Source organism: Chinchilla lanigera, unplaced genomic scaffold (genome assembly GCF_000276665.1).
Source record: "Chinchilla lanigera isolate Chin_1 unplaced genomic scaffold, ChiLan1.0 scaffold00038, whole genome shotgun sequence".
Classification (NCBI taxonomy): Eukaryota; Metazoa; Chordata; class Mammalia; order Rodentia; family Chinchillidae; genus Chinchilla; species Chinchilla lanigera.
This window is the reverse complement of record NW_004955439.1, coordinates 3,245,437-3,256,996: the sequence shown is the minus strand read 5'-3', so window position 1 is coordinate 3,256,996 and position 11,560 is coordinate 3,245,437. Positions and strand designations below refer to the sequence as shown.

Here is an 11,560-nt window from a genome sequence, read left to right as displayed (position 1 = left end):
CTTTTGCAAAGAGGAAGTAGGCCAAGAGATGAAGAGCAGGAGGAGAAGGGGATGTAAGAGAAGGGGACATGTCCTGCAAACATGTACTAATGAAAAGTAAAATTAAAAACAGAATTTTATGCATCACCTAGTATGAAAATATTATTTTCAGGGACCTTCAGTTTCTATGTCTATAACAAGGGAGTTAACTTAAAAGAGTATTTCTCAAAAGAAAATGCTCTGGAAATAAAAACTAAGGGAAAAATTTGGCATCTAATACATAAAATTTTATTTTTTCTATATGCCAGCTTGGTCAGCTCTTTCAGTTACAATAAACACTGCAACATTTGTATGATTATGAGATGGGATTCAAAGTCAATTATTTCTTTTTTATTCTACAGACAATCCCCTCCTTGTTGTGAGGCCTCCAGGTACGTTTGTCCTTTTGAGGATCTCGGCACTCTGATTATCAAGTTGAATACGGAATATGAGATGACTGTGACCACTCACAAGTAGAAATGCTAGACTATTTTTGGCTTTTCATAATTTTCTGACAATTTCTAATCATTTTCCATCTTAATCTATGGAAAAATGACCTGGGACTTTCTAAAATAAGACTATGGCAGTCAATGTCTATGAAAAAGCATGCTGTGGTGGCCAAGTATCTGTGAATAGATGCTTTATTTACACAACCCATAAGAATATTTTAAATTACTGGAAAGATAACAAAATGTGTTAAGTGTACAGTGAAGTTCTACTTGTTGGTTTTCACACAAACTGAGAAATCTCTCTTAAGTTTAAGGCAGGCCCTACAGGGGGCAAGATGAGAAAGGGTCTTTACTGAGGGACTTAGGGATAGGAATCCTTAGTCTCAAAGGGCTACATTTGCCTCTGTGGCTGATTTTCTTTGCAACCTAGGCTATCCTTAACTGTGAGAACCCTTTATTGAAATACAAACACCTTAAATCAAAGTGCTTACATAAAAGGAGCCCCCGTTGTTATTTAGTATTGAAAAAGAAGAGAGAAAACAAAGAGGCTTCTCTGGGGATGGGAAGACTTTGCAAGGTGGCATTACAGAAGGGAAAGGGACAGTGAATGAGGGCAGTGTGGAGTACTTTGTGCAAGAATAAACAGCACTTGGCACTGTCACTGAGACGATGTGCTTTGTGTTGTCAAGGTGGTGAGCCCATCTGGATCCCATTTGCTTTCAAACATGACCCAGGATACACAGACTGCCATGGCCGACAGTATGTGAAGCGGACATGGTATAAAAAGTTTGTGGGAGTCACTCTTTGTAATTCACTGAGGTACAAAATCTACCTCAGTGACAACCTGAAAGGTAGGTCTTTGGGGATGGTTGGCTGTGGAAGGTGTAGAAAATTTTGATCTTCCAGGTGCTAACTTGACACAACAGATGCATCAGAATGTACTTGAGGCTTGGACCTGTCATGGCTCTGTCTTGCTCAAATAAGAATCAGTTTCATGGGCTGTACTTTGTTGTTATTAGTTTTTACCTTGGAACTCAAAGATATATTTTTGAAACTCAACTACATTTTAGAAATGAAGCCCAAAATTCTGTTAGTTATGAAAAGGCCTATTTTTTGCTTTTGATCCAATAATCTCAGCACTTGGGAGGCTGAAGCAGGAGGATCACTTTTGAGTTAGAGATCAGGCTGGGATACTTAATGAGTTTAAGGCCAGCCTGAAGTTCTTAGCGAGACCTTTTCTCCAAAAAAAAAAAAAAAAAAAAAAAAACATTAAAACTTATGTTAGGTGGTCCACAAAGAATAATTTTGTCGGAGTCAAGAACAGCTTGAGTAAAAAAGAAAGTAAAGAAGAAGAAAAACAGTGTGAAAAATACCCCCCCCTCCACATTCCCCATTCTGGAAATTTACATGTATCTGCCTCTCCTCAAAATCACTGTATGTTTTTATCTCTCCATTCTTTCTTTTCTCTTTCACCCTTTCCCTCTCATTCTTCAGAACTGCTAGGAGAGTATGCACAACTGTCTCTGGTATCCTGAGCAGGAGACACAACTTTGCCCTATTGTGCCGCTGTGGTTCAGAACCACGGACAGCGTCTCGTGCTAGTCTCCCACCCTCCTTCTCAATATGCATGAAAATAGATCCTTCTATTTATGTAGATCTCCCTGCATTTCATAATTATTTCACAATTTATTCTCTATAAAATAGTTTTCTTTATTTTGTTTTTTTAAAAACTGAGGCATTAAAAAGTCTAATCATTTATAGGCTGAAAGTATTTTGTTCATACTTTCTACCTTCTGAACAGTTGCTAAGTATTTGGTATACATGGTCTTGTTGAGTCATTACAATGCTGCATGAAGTTATTGCCATTATCGTCATTTTCAGACATGAAAGAAATGGCTTAAGTAATGTGCTCAATTCAAATTCTTTAAAGCTTGTTCCAACTCCTAAGCTAGCTGCAACGTTCTGTGACTTGTCAGTGACTTATTATATTCCTTTATGCAGATACATTCTACAGCATTGGAGACAGCTGGGGCAGAGGTGAAGACCATTGTCAATTTGTGGATTCACATCTTGATGGGAGAACAGGGCCTCAGTCTTATATAGAAGGCCTCCCTAAGATTCAAGGTAATATGACTAATGCTTGCTATATTGTGCTGGGCAAGGGGCATGGGAGAGGAATATGCAAGGAGAAAATTCACTTTAGCTCTACCTTCAATTTATGATTTGAAGACAGATGTTGGGAATACTTTGGATGATAAAAAATATAAATAAATCAAGGAATCAAAATATTCTTATGTGCTGGATTTGGGTGATTCTTGAGGAGTTAGTAGTATAAAGGAATATATAAAATCTCTATCCCCAGGAACATGCTTTATGAACTGGCAAGTTAAAATAAATATGTAAAAGATAAATAAGAGTAAAAATGTTAACATATAATGACATGCTATTTCTTATGATTGTCCTATTGTCAGATAATTGTGCATGTTACAATTATTGTAGGAAGGAGGCAGCTATTTGAGGCTCTTGGGGATCTTCAGCAGGGGGAGAGTCTATACTGAGTGGTAAAGACTTGCTCAATGTGCAGAATGGAGGGCTTCCTTGGGGAGGCTGGCATGAGTACTATCACGGAGAAGGCAAAAATGAACATGCAAACCTATCCACCAGGACAGGCTTCAGAGATAGTGTACCGTATTTGATGATGACATTATAATGTGAGAGCAAGTATACTGATCTTTAGGGTTAGCAACTGGTAGTATATTGCTAACTCTCTCAATCCACCAGGGAAATAAACAAACAGAGTAATGGAATGCAATCCAGTACTTCTTCCATTAAGTTCTCAATTCACTAATGTGGCATTTTCACGACATGAGATGTGTTAATCTATCAACTTTCTTATTTTGGAAAAAAATATATTGTAGGCTGGTACATGGAGTACTCATTTGAAAGAATTAGAATACATAAAACAGCAAAACAAGTGTATCAGGGCTCTCTGATCTAAAGAAACAGGGCCAATAGAACTTATCTATCTAGAATAGATAAGTTAGTTCACATGGAGGATGGCAGTATTGAAAATCTGCAAAGTAAGCACGCAAGCTGGAGGCCCAGCATAGAGCTGATGTTACAGTGCAAATTGAAAGTTATTTGGAGTTAGAGTTCCCTCTACTTTGTAGAGTTTGGGGTATTAAGTGTTTTTCTTTTTTCACTTTTAACTGAGTGAGACTCATCCTCATTGCAGAGAGTAATATGCTTTCCTCACTCTGCTAATGTAAATTTTAATCTTATCTAAAAATACCTTATTGATTAATTAGTATGCTGACTGTCAGAGTAGTAGGTATCCATTTATTTGGCAAGAGTACACAACACCAAGAGTGGAAGCCATTGATAAATTTCTCAAAAAATTATGAGTAGATTTAAGCATTCCTTCCACTTCAGAAGAGAAGTGACTGGAAATACTATAGTATTCCTTCCTTTGAGAGAGTTCATTGGAAGTTGTGAGAGTCTACCCCAAATTCTATGCATTAAAACCACAGAGTTTGGAAATTTGGCAGGCTGCAGGCCTCAGTGAGAGCCAGGTGGGAATCTTGTTTGGTTCTGTTTCCCAGATCAGGGTCTGTCCCTGGTGAGTACTTCTAGTGATTGATTTAAAGTACTTTATTTTGTTGGGAGAGAGAAAGAGAATGGTTAAATTCTCCCCCAAAATCATGCTTGAGTAAACCTCACGAAAATGGCTATTTCTATTCAGAAGTAACACTTCTATTCAGAAGTAAAGTAAGAACAGTTTACACAAAGTTTCTGTTAAAAGGAAGTTTTAAGGAGGAGAAGTCTCCTTTTGGTCAGGTGACTTTCATGCATATTTTTCCCCTCTCTTTCCCATCATCCTTCCAGGTTACTACCGCCAGTATCGCCAGGAGCCCGTCAGCTTTGGCCACATCGGTTTTGGCACCCCCTACTACTATGTGGGCTGGTATGAGTGTGGGGTCTCCATCCCGGGAAAGTGGTGACCACAGGACCAACCATTGCACTGCAAATCTGCCTGCCCAGCCTCACCGACTAACTTGCACTAGAGGCTGTGAACAGGAGAAAAATGGTGTCCTAAGCCCCACTGCACCTGAGTGTCAGGAAGGCCACATGATAGACACTGAACATTGTGGTCATCCTCAGTCTGGAATCCAGCACCATTTTTGGCATGGAACCTGAACAGAATGGGATTCAGACTTGCTGAAACTTCAATTTCACATTCTTTGTATTAGCACATCCCAGGGAGATCAGAAATCAGCAACTGATCCAGTATGATTTCCAGACAATTAAGGCACAAAATTCAGACTCCAGAATCTCCAGGGAACAGCATAAGCATAGTGTGCTTGCTTCACAGAACGCTTTCTATTTTTCTCATTTTTGATTCCTCTAAAACCAGCTGAATTTAAGCTTCAGATCTCTTTGTATGCAAAACTGAATTACAAGCACCACCTACAGAAATATCCCTTACTAGAGATTTATTCTATGGACTCACGCAATGCTAGACTAAATGCATAAAATCTTATTTGTAAATTCTCAATTTTGATATATATATATGTATATATGCATATACTTCTCCACACTTGTCAGCAAGAACTTTGATTAAAAATGCTAAATTTGTACTTGTTCACTAGATAAATGTGTGCTGGACTTTTTGGATGAAAGTGCTGTTTACTTCTTTTAAATATGTCCTGGGCATAGGTCTTCTGCAGAATGTAGTGCCAGTGGAAGATGTGGATTCTTCTTGTGGGTGTTTCTGGACTCTGGCGATAGTGGAGAGGCTGAGATACTGTCTGCAACATCTATTCTCTTCATTTCCCTAAAACAAATGGTTTCCTCTTAGGAGACCATCTTTGCATATCCATGGGAAAATGTCTTCATTGTTTCTATCAAGACCTATCTCATATGTTTCCAGATGAATTAAGATTTTAGGTCTCAAGTTATTTTCAAAGCTATGTTTTTAAAAATTCTTTTTCCCTTTCCTTACTATCCCACATCTACTCACTGAAATGGAAGCATCTTCTTCCTCTTGACTGTAGCACTAGAGGGTTTGTATTTATGTACTTTATTGTCATTGTTTTTGAAACACGCCACCTTTACCCTGTGTGTGGCTCACCCAAGTCCCTCAGGCAGCCCTGTGAAAAGAAGAGTTTGTGCTCTTGCATCACTGCATAAGCATTGGAGAAGCAGTGGTGGAGATGGGCCAGAGGCAAACACTGTGCTGGGGCCTCTGGACTGCACCCAGTGTAAACCACTGGACAGGACAGCACAGTCCTGGATCCTGGATCCTGGAGTTGACTATTTTCAGTGCCGGCACTATGCTGAGTTGAAACCTCGTGTGTCTGGTGGTTTTTAAGGTAAAATTTATAAGGAAGCAAATAAATTTGCAGGGTCTTTGTGATGGGGCTGTGATGTTCGGTGCCCCTTTCTACAGTAAACAGCAAAGAAAATGAAAGCATTTTTGACAGCTTGGGAAAATACTAGAATTCTTTGGAAAGATAGATCATGTGTTTACCCACAGTTTAGTTTGCCAAATGAGTAGGAATCTTTAAATGGCTTTGGGGGCTCTGATACATGAAAGGGAGGTTATTAAAGAAGGAAAGATTTTAGATGAATGTTCAAATGTGCTGTGCAATGCCAGGCTAAAGATAAGATCTTCAAATACAATTGAATTTGTCTAATAAGCACATAGCTTGGTTGCTTTAGTCCCTCCCAATCACCACCTCCAAGTGTCTGTCTGCTGTCAGCGCCCACTAGCCTGGTACTGAAACTCCAGAACGAGGCCCTGATGGTGGAACTCATGGCTGATTGCAGATTTCCTAAAAATGTTTCTTTGGATATACATAATTCATTTGAATCCCAAGAGGAGAGCCTTGGTCTGCTCTTTTGGAAGAAAGAATATTAGAACTCTACATAAGAATTTGCAGCTGACTTCTCCAGTGTGATTCACACTTTTCACCTACCTTTGGGGGCATGGCTCCTGCCCCTCAAAGGACTTCTACAGTCATTTCACAGAATCAGAAAGATTGAACTGGCGCTCACTCATACAAAGATTCTTGAGCTCTGCCTGTGATCCTTAGGTGGTATACAATTATAGAAATCTGAACTTCTACTAAAAATAAACACTTGGATTTTAGATGGAACACCATAACCCTCAGGTAATAGAGCTGCTAAAACCAAAACAAAATCAATCAAACAAACAACAAAAGAATTTAAACATAGGTAGTGTGTTCAGGGGCTCCAGAGAAACCCAACCAATAGGACAGATGACTAGATAGATAGATAGATAGATAGATAGATAGATGATAGATAGTTAGACAGATAGATGACAGGAGGGAAGTTTTTAGGGGAGTTGGTGCACATGATTGTTGGGGTAAAGTATGTCCTGAGACAGGGTTTCTAAAAGCTGAGCCCCTGGGATGCCAACAGTATACTTTTTGCATTTTTCTTGTATCTTAGCCCCCAGTTGGTTGGATGGTGCCCACCCATACTGAGGGACCATCTTTCCCATTCAGTTCACCAACTCACACACCAACCTCCTCAGGAAGGACCCTCACAAACAAAACCCAGAAGTAAGGCTTTATCAGTTCTCTAGCTAAAGCTTAGCCTAGTCAGATAGCCAGCTAAAAGCAACCATCCCAGCTACTGCTATCAGCAGCATTCCCTTCAGATTAGGTTACATAGCAGGTGAAATGAGTCAGCAATGGCAACACCACATTTCTAGGACTGTACATTCTGGATGCTTCACTTTAGGAAGTTCATTGGCAGTGTAAAGCAATTTCATACTAGAGTTGGATGATTTTTTTTTTTTTTTTGGGTTTTTCTCCAGTACCGGGAACCGAACTCACGACCTCGCGCTTGCCAGGCAGGCGCTTTTGCCGCTGAGCTAAATCCCCAGCCCCGAGTTGGATGATTTTGATGGGAAGGCTTACCTGTACAGAGAGCTTTGCTTCCTTGCAGAGCTTAAGAGGAGGGAGAGAACTTACCAACTTTAGAGGCCAGAAGTAGATAAACCTGGGAATTACAGGGAAAAACAAAATTTGAGTATGATAAAGAATTTTTGAAGAGTTCAACAGTCAAATGAACTTCACTGGAAAATGGTAAGAGATCCGTCTCTGAGAAACTCAATACAGCTGGGAATGTCTGAAAGTGCAGCTAAGGCCCTATGGCCTAGGAGCCCAGAATGGTTCCTACACATTTAAAGTGTTATAAACATGTGAACAAGACAAACCAAAACCAAAAATAAAGGACAGGGACCATACATGGTTTGTAAAACTTAAAACATTTACTATCTGGTTCTTTAAGGAAAAGTTTGTATAGCCATGGCCTTGAGTTTTCTGGAGGTTTAAAAGAGGCTTAAACAAAGTCCTAATAAAACACTAGTACATACTATTTAATAACAGTTTGTTCTTTTTTTCTCTTACTTAAACTGTATTTATTTTCTCACCATCAGGTCTTTGTGTCTAAAACTTGAACTGTGCATCCCAAGGTTGGACCCTGGGTCCCCAAGCTTCTTGCTTGGTGAATCCTTTGCTTGTGCTGTGGTTACAGGGAATGTTTCACTCTAGGCAGCTTTGTGCATATTTAAAATAACCGTTTAGTTAAAGCATGATTTCCAGCCTTTATGAGTTTTGACTTATTTTTTTTCCCTTTGATCTATTCAAGTCATGTATCTGGGTCAGTTTGGGATAGTGGGAAATTTGAGAATGTGAGGAGAAATGAGGTCAGGATGGGTTTGCCTTTCTCAGCACAGAAAGTAGTTCATGATCATTATGTGTAATTACAGAACAATTCCACTGTTAGATTCAGTCCACGTATCTGTAACTTCCTATGTGTTGTGGATGCCTTAAAACTGTCTTTAAGTGGAGCTAACATGTGAGTATAGGAAGTAAAACATCTTCCCTAGTATTCCTACATATCAGTTCTAGACTACGCCCCTACCCTATGCTATGCCCTAACCCTAGACCATGTTGCAATCCTAAATTAGGACAGGCTCAGCAAAATCATACGAAATCTTAAAACTTACAAGTCAGGAAGGGTGGATAAGTCAATGACTCATGTGCAGGGCTAGAGCCACCATCTCAGGACAGGGGATTCTGTGCAGGAAAGCTGCTGGGGCCCCTGGGGCTTTCTTGCCTCCTCCACCTACATAGTCCCTTCTCCCATTCTCTGTACATTGGCTGAGTCTCCTCCATATGTGGTGTTTTTGTGGCCATGCATGGCCCAAAGGACCACCAGCCTCTGGTTTACTGTGTTCAGCTGCTCTGTCTATAAGACCTGGGAGCTCAGTTTCTCTCAACCAGCTGTTGAAGTCTCTCAGAGCCAGAGATCTGGGATGAGGTTCTAATAGGGTATCTTGGGTCATGTGTTTCCACCCTCATCCAATCAGCTGCTCCTATGTGGAAGTGTCATGTGCTCTATAAACTGGCTGCTCAGACCTGCCTGGTGAGCAGGAGATGAGGACTAGTATCTCCAGGACAAATACACAGACAAATAAGAAATGAAATTAGAAGACAACAAGCCATCTCATTAGGTGATAGATCACGTTAAGTGACATGATTTTAGATATATTGACATTTTCATGCTTCTTCAGTAAAAGCTCCAGTGTTTCTATCCTATTAGAGTAGCTTTCCTTCTCAAGTGAAAAGTTTGATAAACATTCCCACATTCCTGAGAAAATTATGGACTAGAGTGACTCTACTGAACCTATATTTTCAAAGAAAAAAATGCATGCCTTTCTTGTATTGTCTGAGATGCTCCAAAGGAAATGTATTCTTTTTGAATAGAAGTAAGATTATCAAGTCCACAATCTTCTACAGCATCCTGTTACCAGGTCAACTATGAAATAAATAACCGGCGTTAGAACAGAATTCCTGGAAAGCCTGCAATGGATTAGCCAGAGACAGAAAATTCTTGAAAGCTCGGCCAGGAATTGTCCCTAAGCACTCACAGCTGGGGAGGAGGGTGTCAGCGGGGTAATTGGGTTAAGCATTCCTAGGAGCACTGAGATGCCTGGCTTCCTCAGTGTAAATCCCAAATCTTTCCCATAGCCTCCAAGGGCCTCCATGGTCTGCCTCCTATCCTAACACTCATTCACATTCACAAACCTGATCTTGCACCCCTCAATCTTGGCAAAGAGCCTGACACAGTCAGACCTCAAAAAATACCTGTCATTTGACAGTTATGTCAATTTGTTCATACATATTTGAGACGGAGGGCGGGAAAAGACCAAGTTTTCAACCTGAGATTATCAGTGAAGCAGAATGAGTCATCCTTGCTCCAATTTCTAACACTTCAGTTCTGCAAACTGTCCCCATGGTCCTCAAAGTCTGTTCTCTGCCACCGTCATTACTAACTACCCTTAATTCTCCTTTTGGTTTCAGGTGACCTACTGCATACACACAAAAAATAGCTACCAGATGGGAGAGTCTCATCTGCATCTGAGTATACATGCCCATCTAGAGCTGTGCTCTCTGGCCCAGATAAGCTTGGCCCTCCAAGTGACTCTGGTGTTCTTGTCTCTGTAACTTCAGTGTCTCCTTCTTTACAGATGCTCTCCCAATAGTCACACATGCTCTAGCTTTTTCCTCACTCCATGTCACCCAGGAGCCTCTCCTGTCATACTTTCTCTAATCTCCTCATCTTCCTCTGTGTTCCCATTCATTCTCATCTTGCTGCACCAGGGCTCAGGGATTACCACCCTTCCTCTCCTCTCCAAAGTTTCTAGTCACTGTTGGCTAATCCAGAAGACACTGATTAGTCATTTTCTATTTCAGTCTTTGGCAGGCCTTGATAGTATTGACCAGCTTATCCATTTGAATCATTCTCTTGTGGCCCCCGTGCTGCTGTGGCTCATAATGGTAATGAGGTCTTCTCATTCCTGGTTTAAGGAGACTTAGTGTTTCAGGGCCACACAGATGGTGCCCAAAGGCAACTTTTTTCTCTGGCCTTTCTTGCAAAACCTAAGCACAGTGAGGCTATGCAAAGTTAGAGAGAGGGCAGATGGATGCTTCGGGGGTTACTATGGGGTGGAGGGAAGATATGTAAGGAACAGTGGGGAAAGACATCTCTCCCAAGGCTGGGCAGTGCATGGGTAAGCAGGTTCTGTGGGGAGTAGGGCTTGAGGGCCACTCTGACCATTTCTCCCAGGATGGAGCAGGATGTGGTACTGTACACCCCCACCCCACAGCAAGGGAACGAGAGTGCCTCTCCTTCAGAAGACCATGGAGCCTTAGGCAGTGAACTCACTCCTGTCATAATTAAGAAAATGTTAACTGAATCCAAAGTATACATCAGATATATTTGATACACTGAAGCAGTGGAGTGGTTTAAGTGTGCACTCCTTGCCCACACTCAGGCTGCACCCCAGTGACAGCGCAGAGCACACATGCAATGAGTATGGCAGATAGCAGAAAGTGACTGTGAACAATCAGAAGTGGAAGGGATGATTGTACCATGGGTAAGTGGATACTGAAGACAAGGAAGGAGTCCTTTAAACACTACCTAGAGAGACCTTGTGGCATGGACAGGGCCAGAAACATAAAAGATGATCAAGACAAAGGGGTGTGCAGAGAGGAATTCAGGCTTGATTTAAAAAAACAGCAATAAAGGAATGCTCACTCCCAAACTTGGAGGTTAGTAGGAGTTGCTCTATTGAGTTGCACTAACCTGAATACCTGGAGGAAGTAGTCTGGGTCCTGTCCCTAACCCTAACCTTAACTGTAACCCTAGCCAAAACACTAAAATCTTAACCTTGGATTTAACCCTGTGATCTACTGACCTACACTATTACGGTTTGTGTCTAGAAGTCCCCCCAAAGCTGCGTGCAGTCATGGGCAGGGGTTTTTTTTTGAGGCTGCTGAATTTAGAGTTTGTGATTTGTTCATTGTCTAGTGCTGGGATTGCTGGTATGAGTGTTGCATCTGCCCTAGGGCAGGTAACCTGCATATAAAATAAGGAAGGGAAAGAGGCTTGCTCCTCCCTTTTGCCCCTCTTTGCTCTTGTTGCTTTTGCTGTCTTCTGCCACCACGAACTGTTGCCCCCCCTCCTTTTTTTTGGTATGGGGAATTGAACTCAGC

General features: G+C 41.1%; 1 protein-coding gene across 2 annotated transcripts in view; it reads left to right on the top strand.

Moving 5' to 3' along the window:
• Window positions 1–5,146, top strand: part of Fndc1 (fibronectin type III domain containing 1) — a gene marked incomplete at its 5' end in the record, with an annotated part of 104,829 nt that extends 99,683 nt beyond the window's left edge. For both annotated transcript variants that reach the window (XM_013517412.1, XM_005390511.2), the window contains 4 exon segments: window positions 381–410; window positions 1,157–1,318; window positions 2,469–2,591; window positions 4,353–5,146. In XM_013517412.1, coding sequence (XP_013372866.1) covers window positions 381–410; window positions 1,157–1,318; window positions 2,469–2,591; window positions 4,353–4,468 — 431 coding nt within the window.
• Window positions 5,147–11,560: the final 6,414 nt, after the last annotated feature.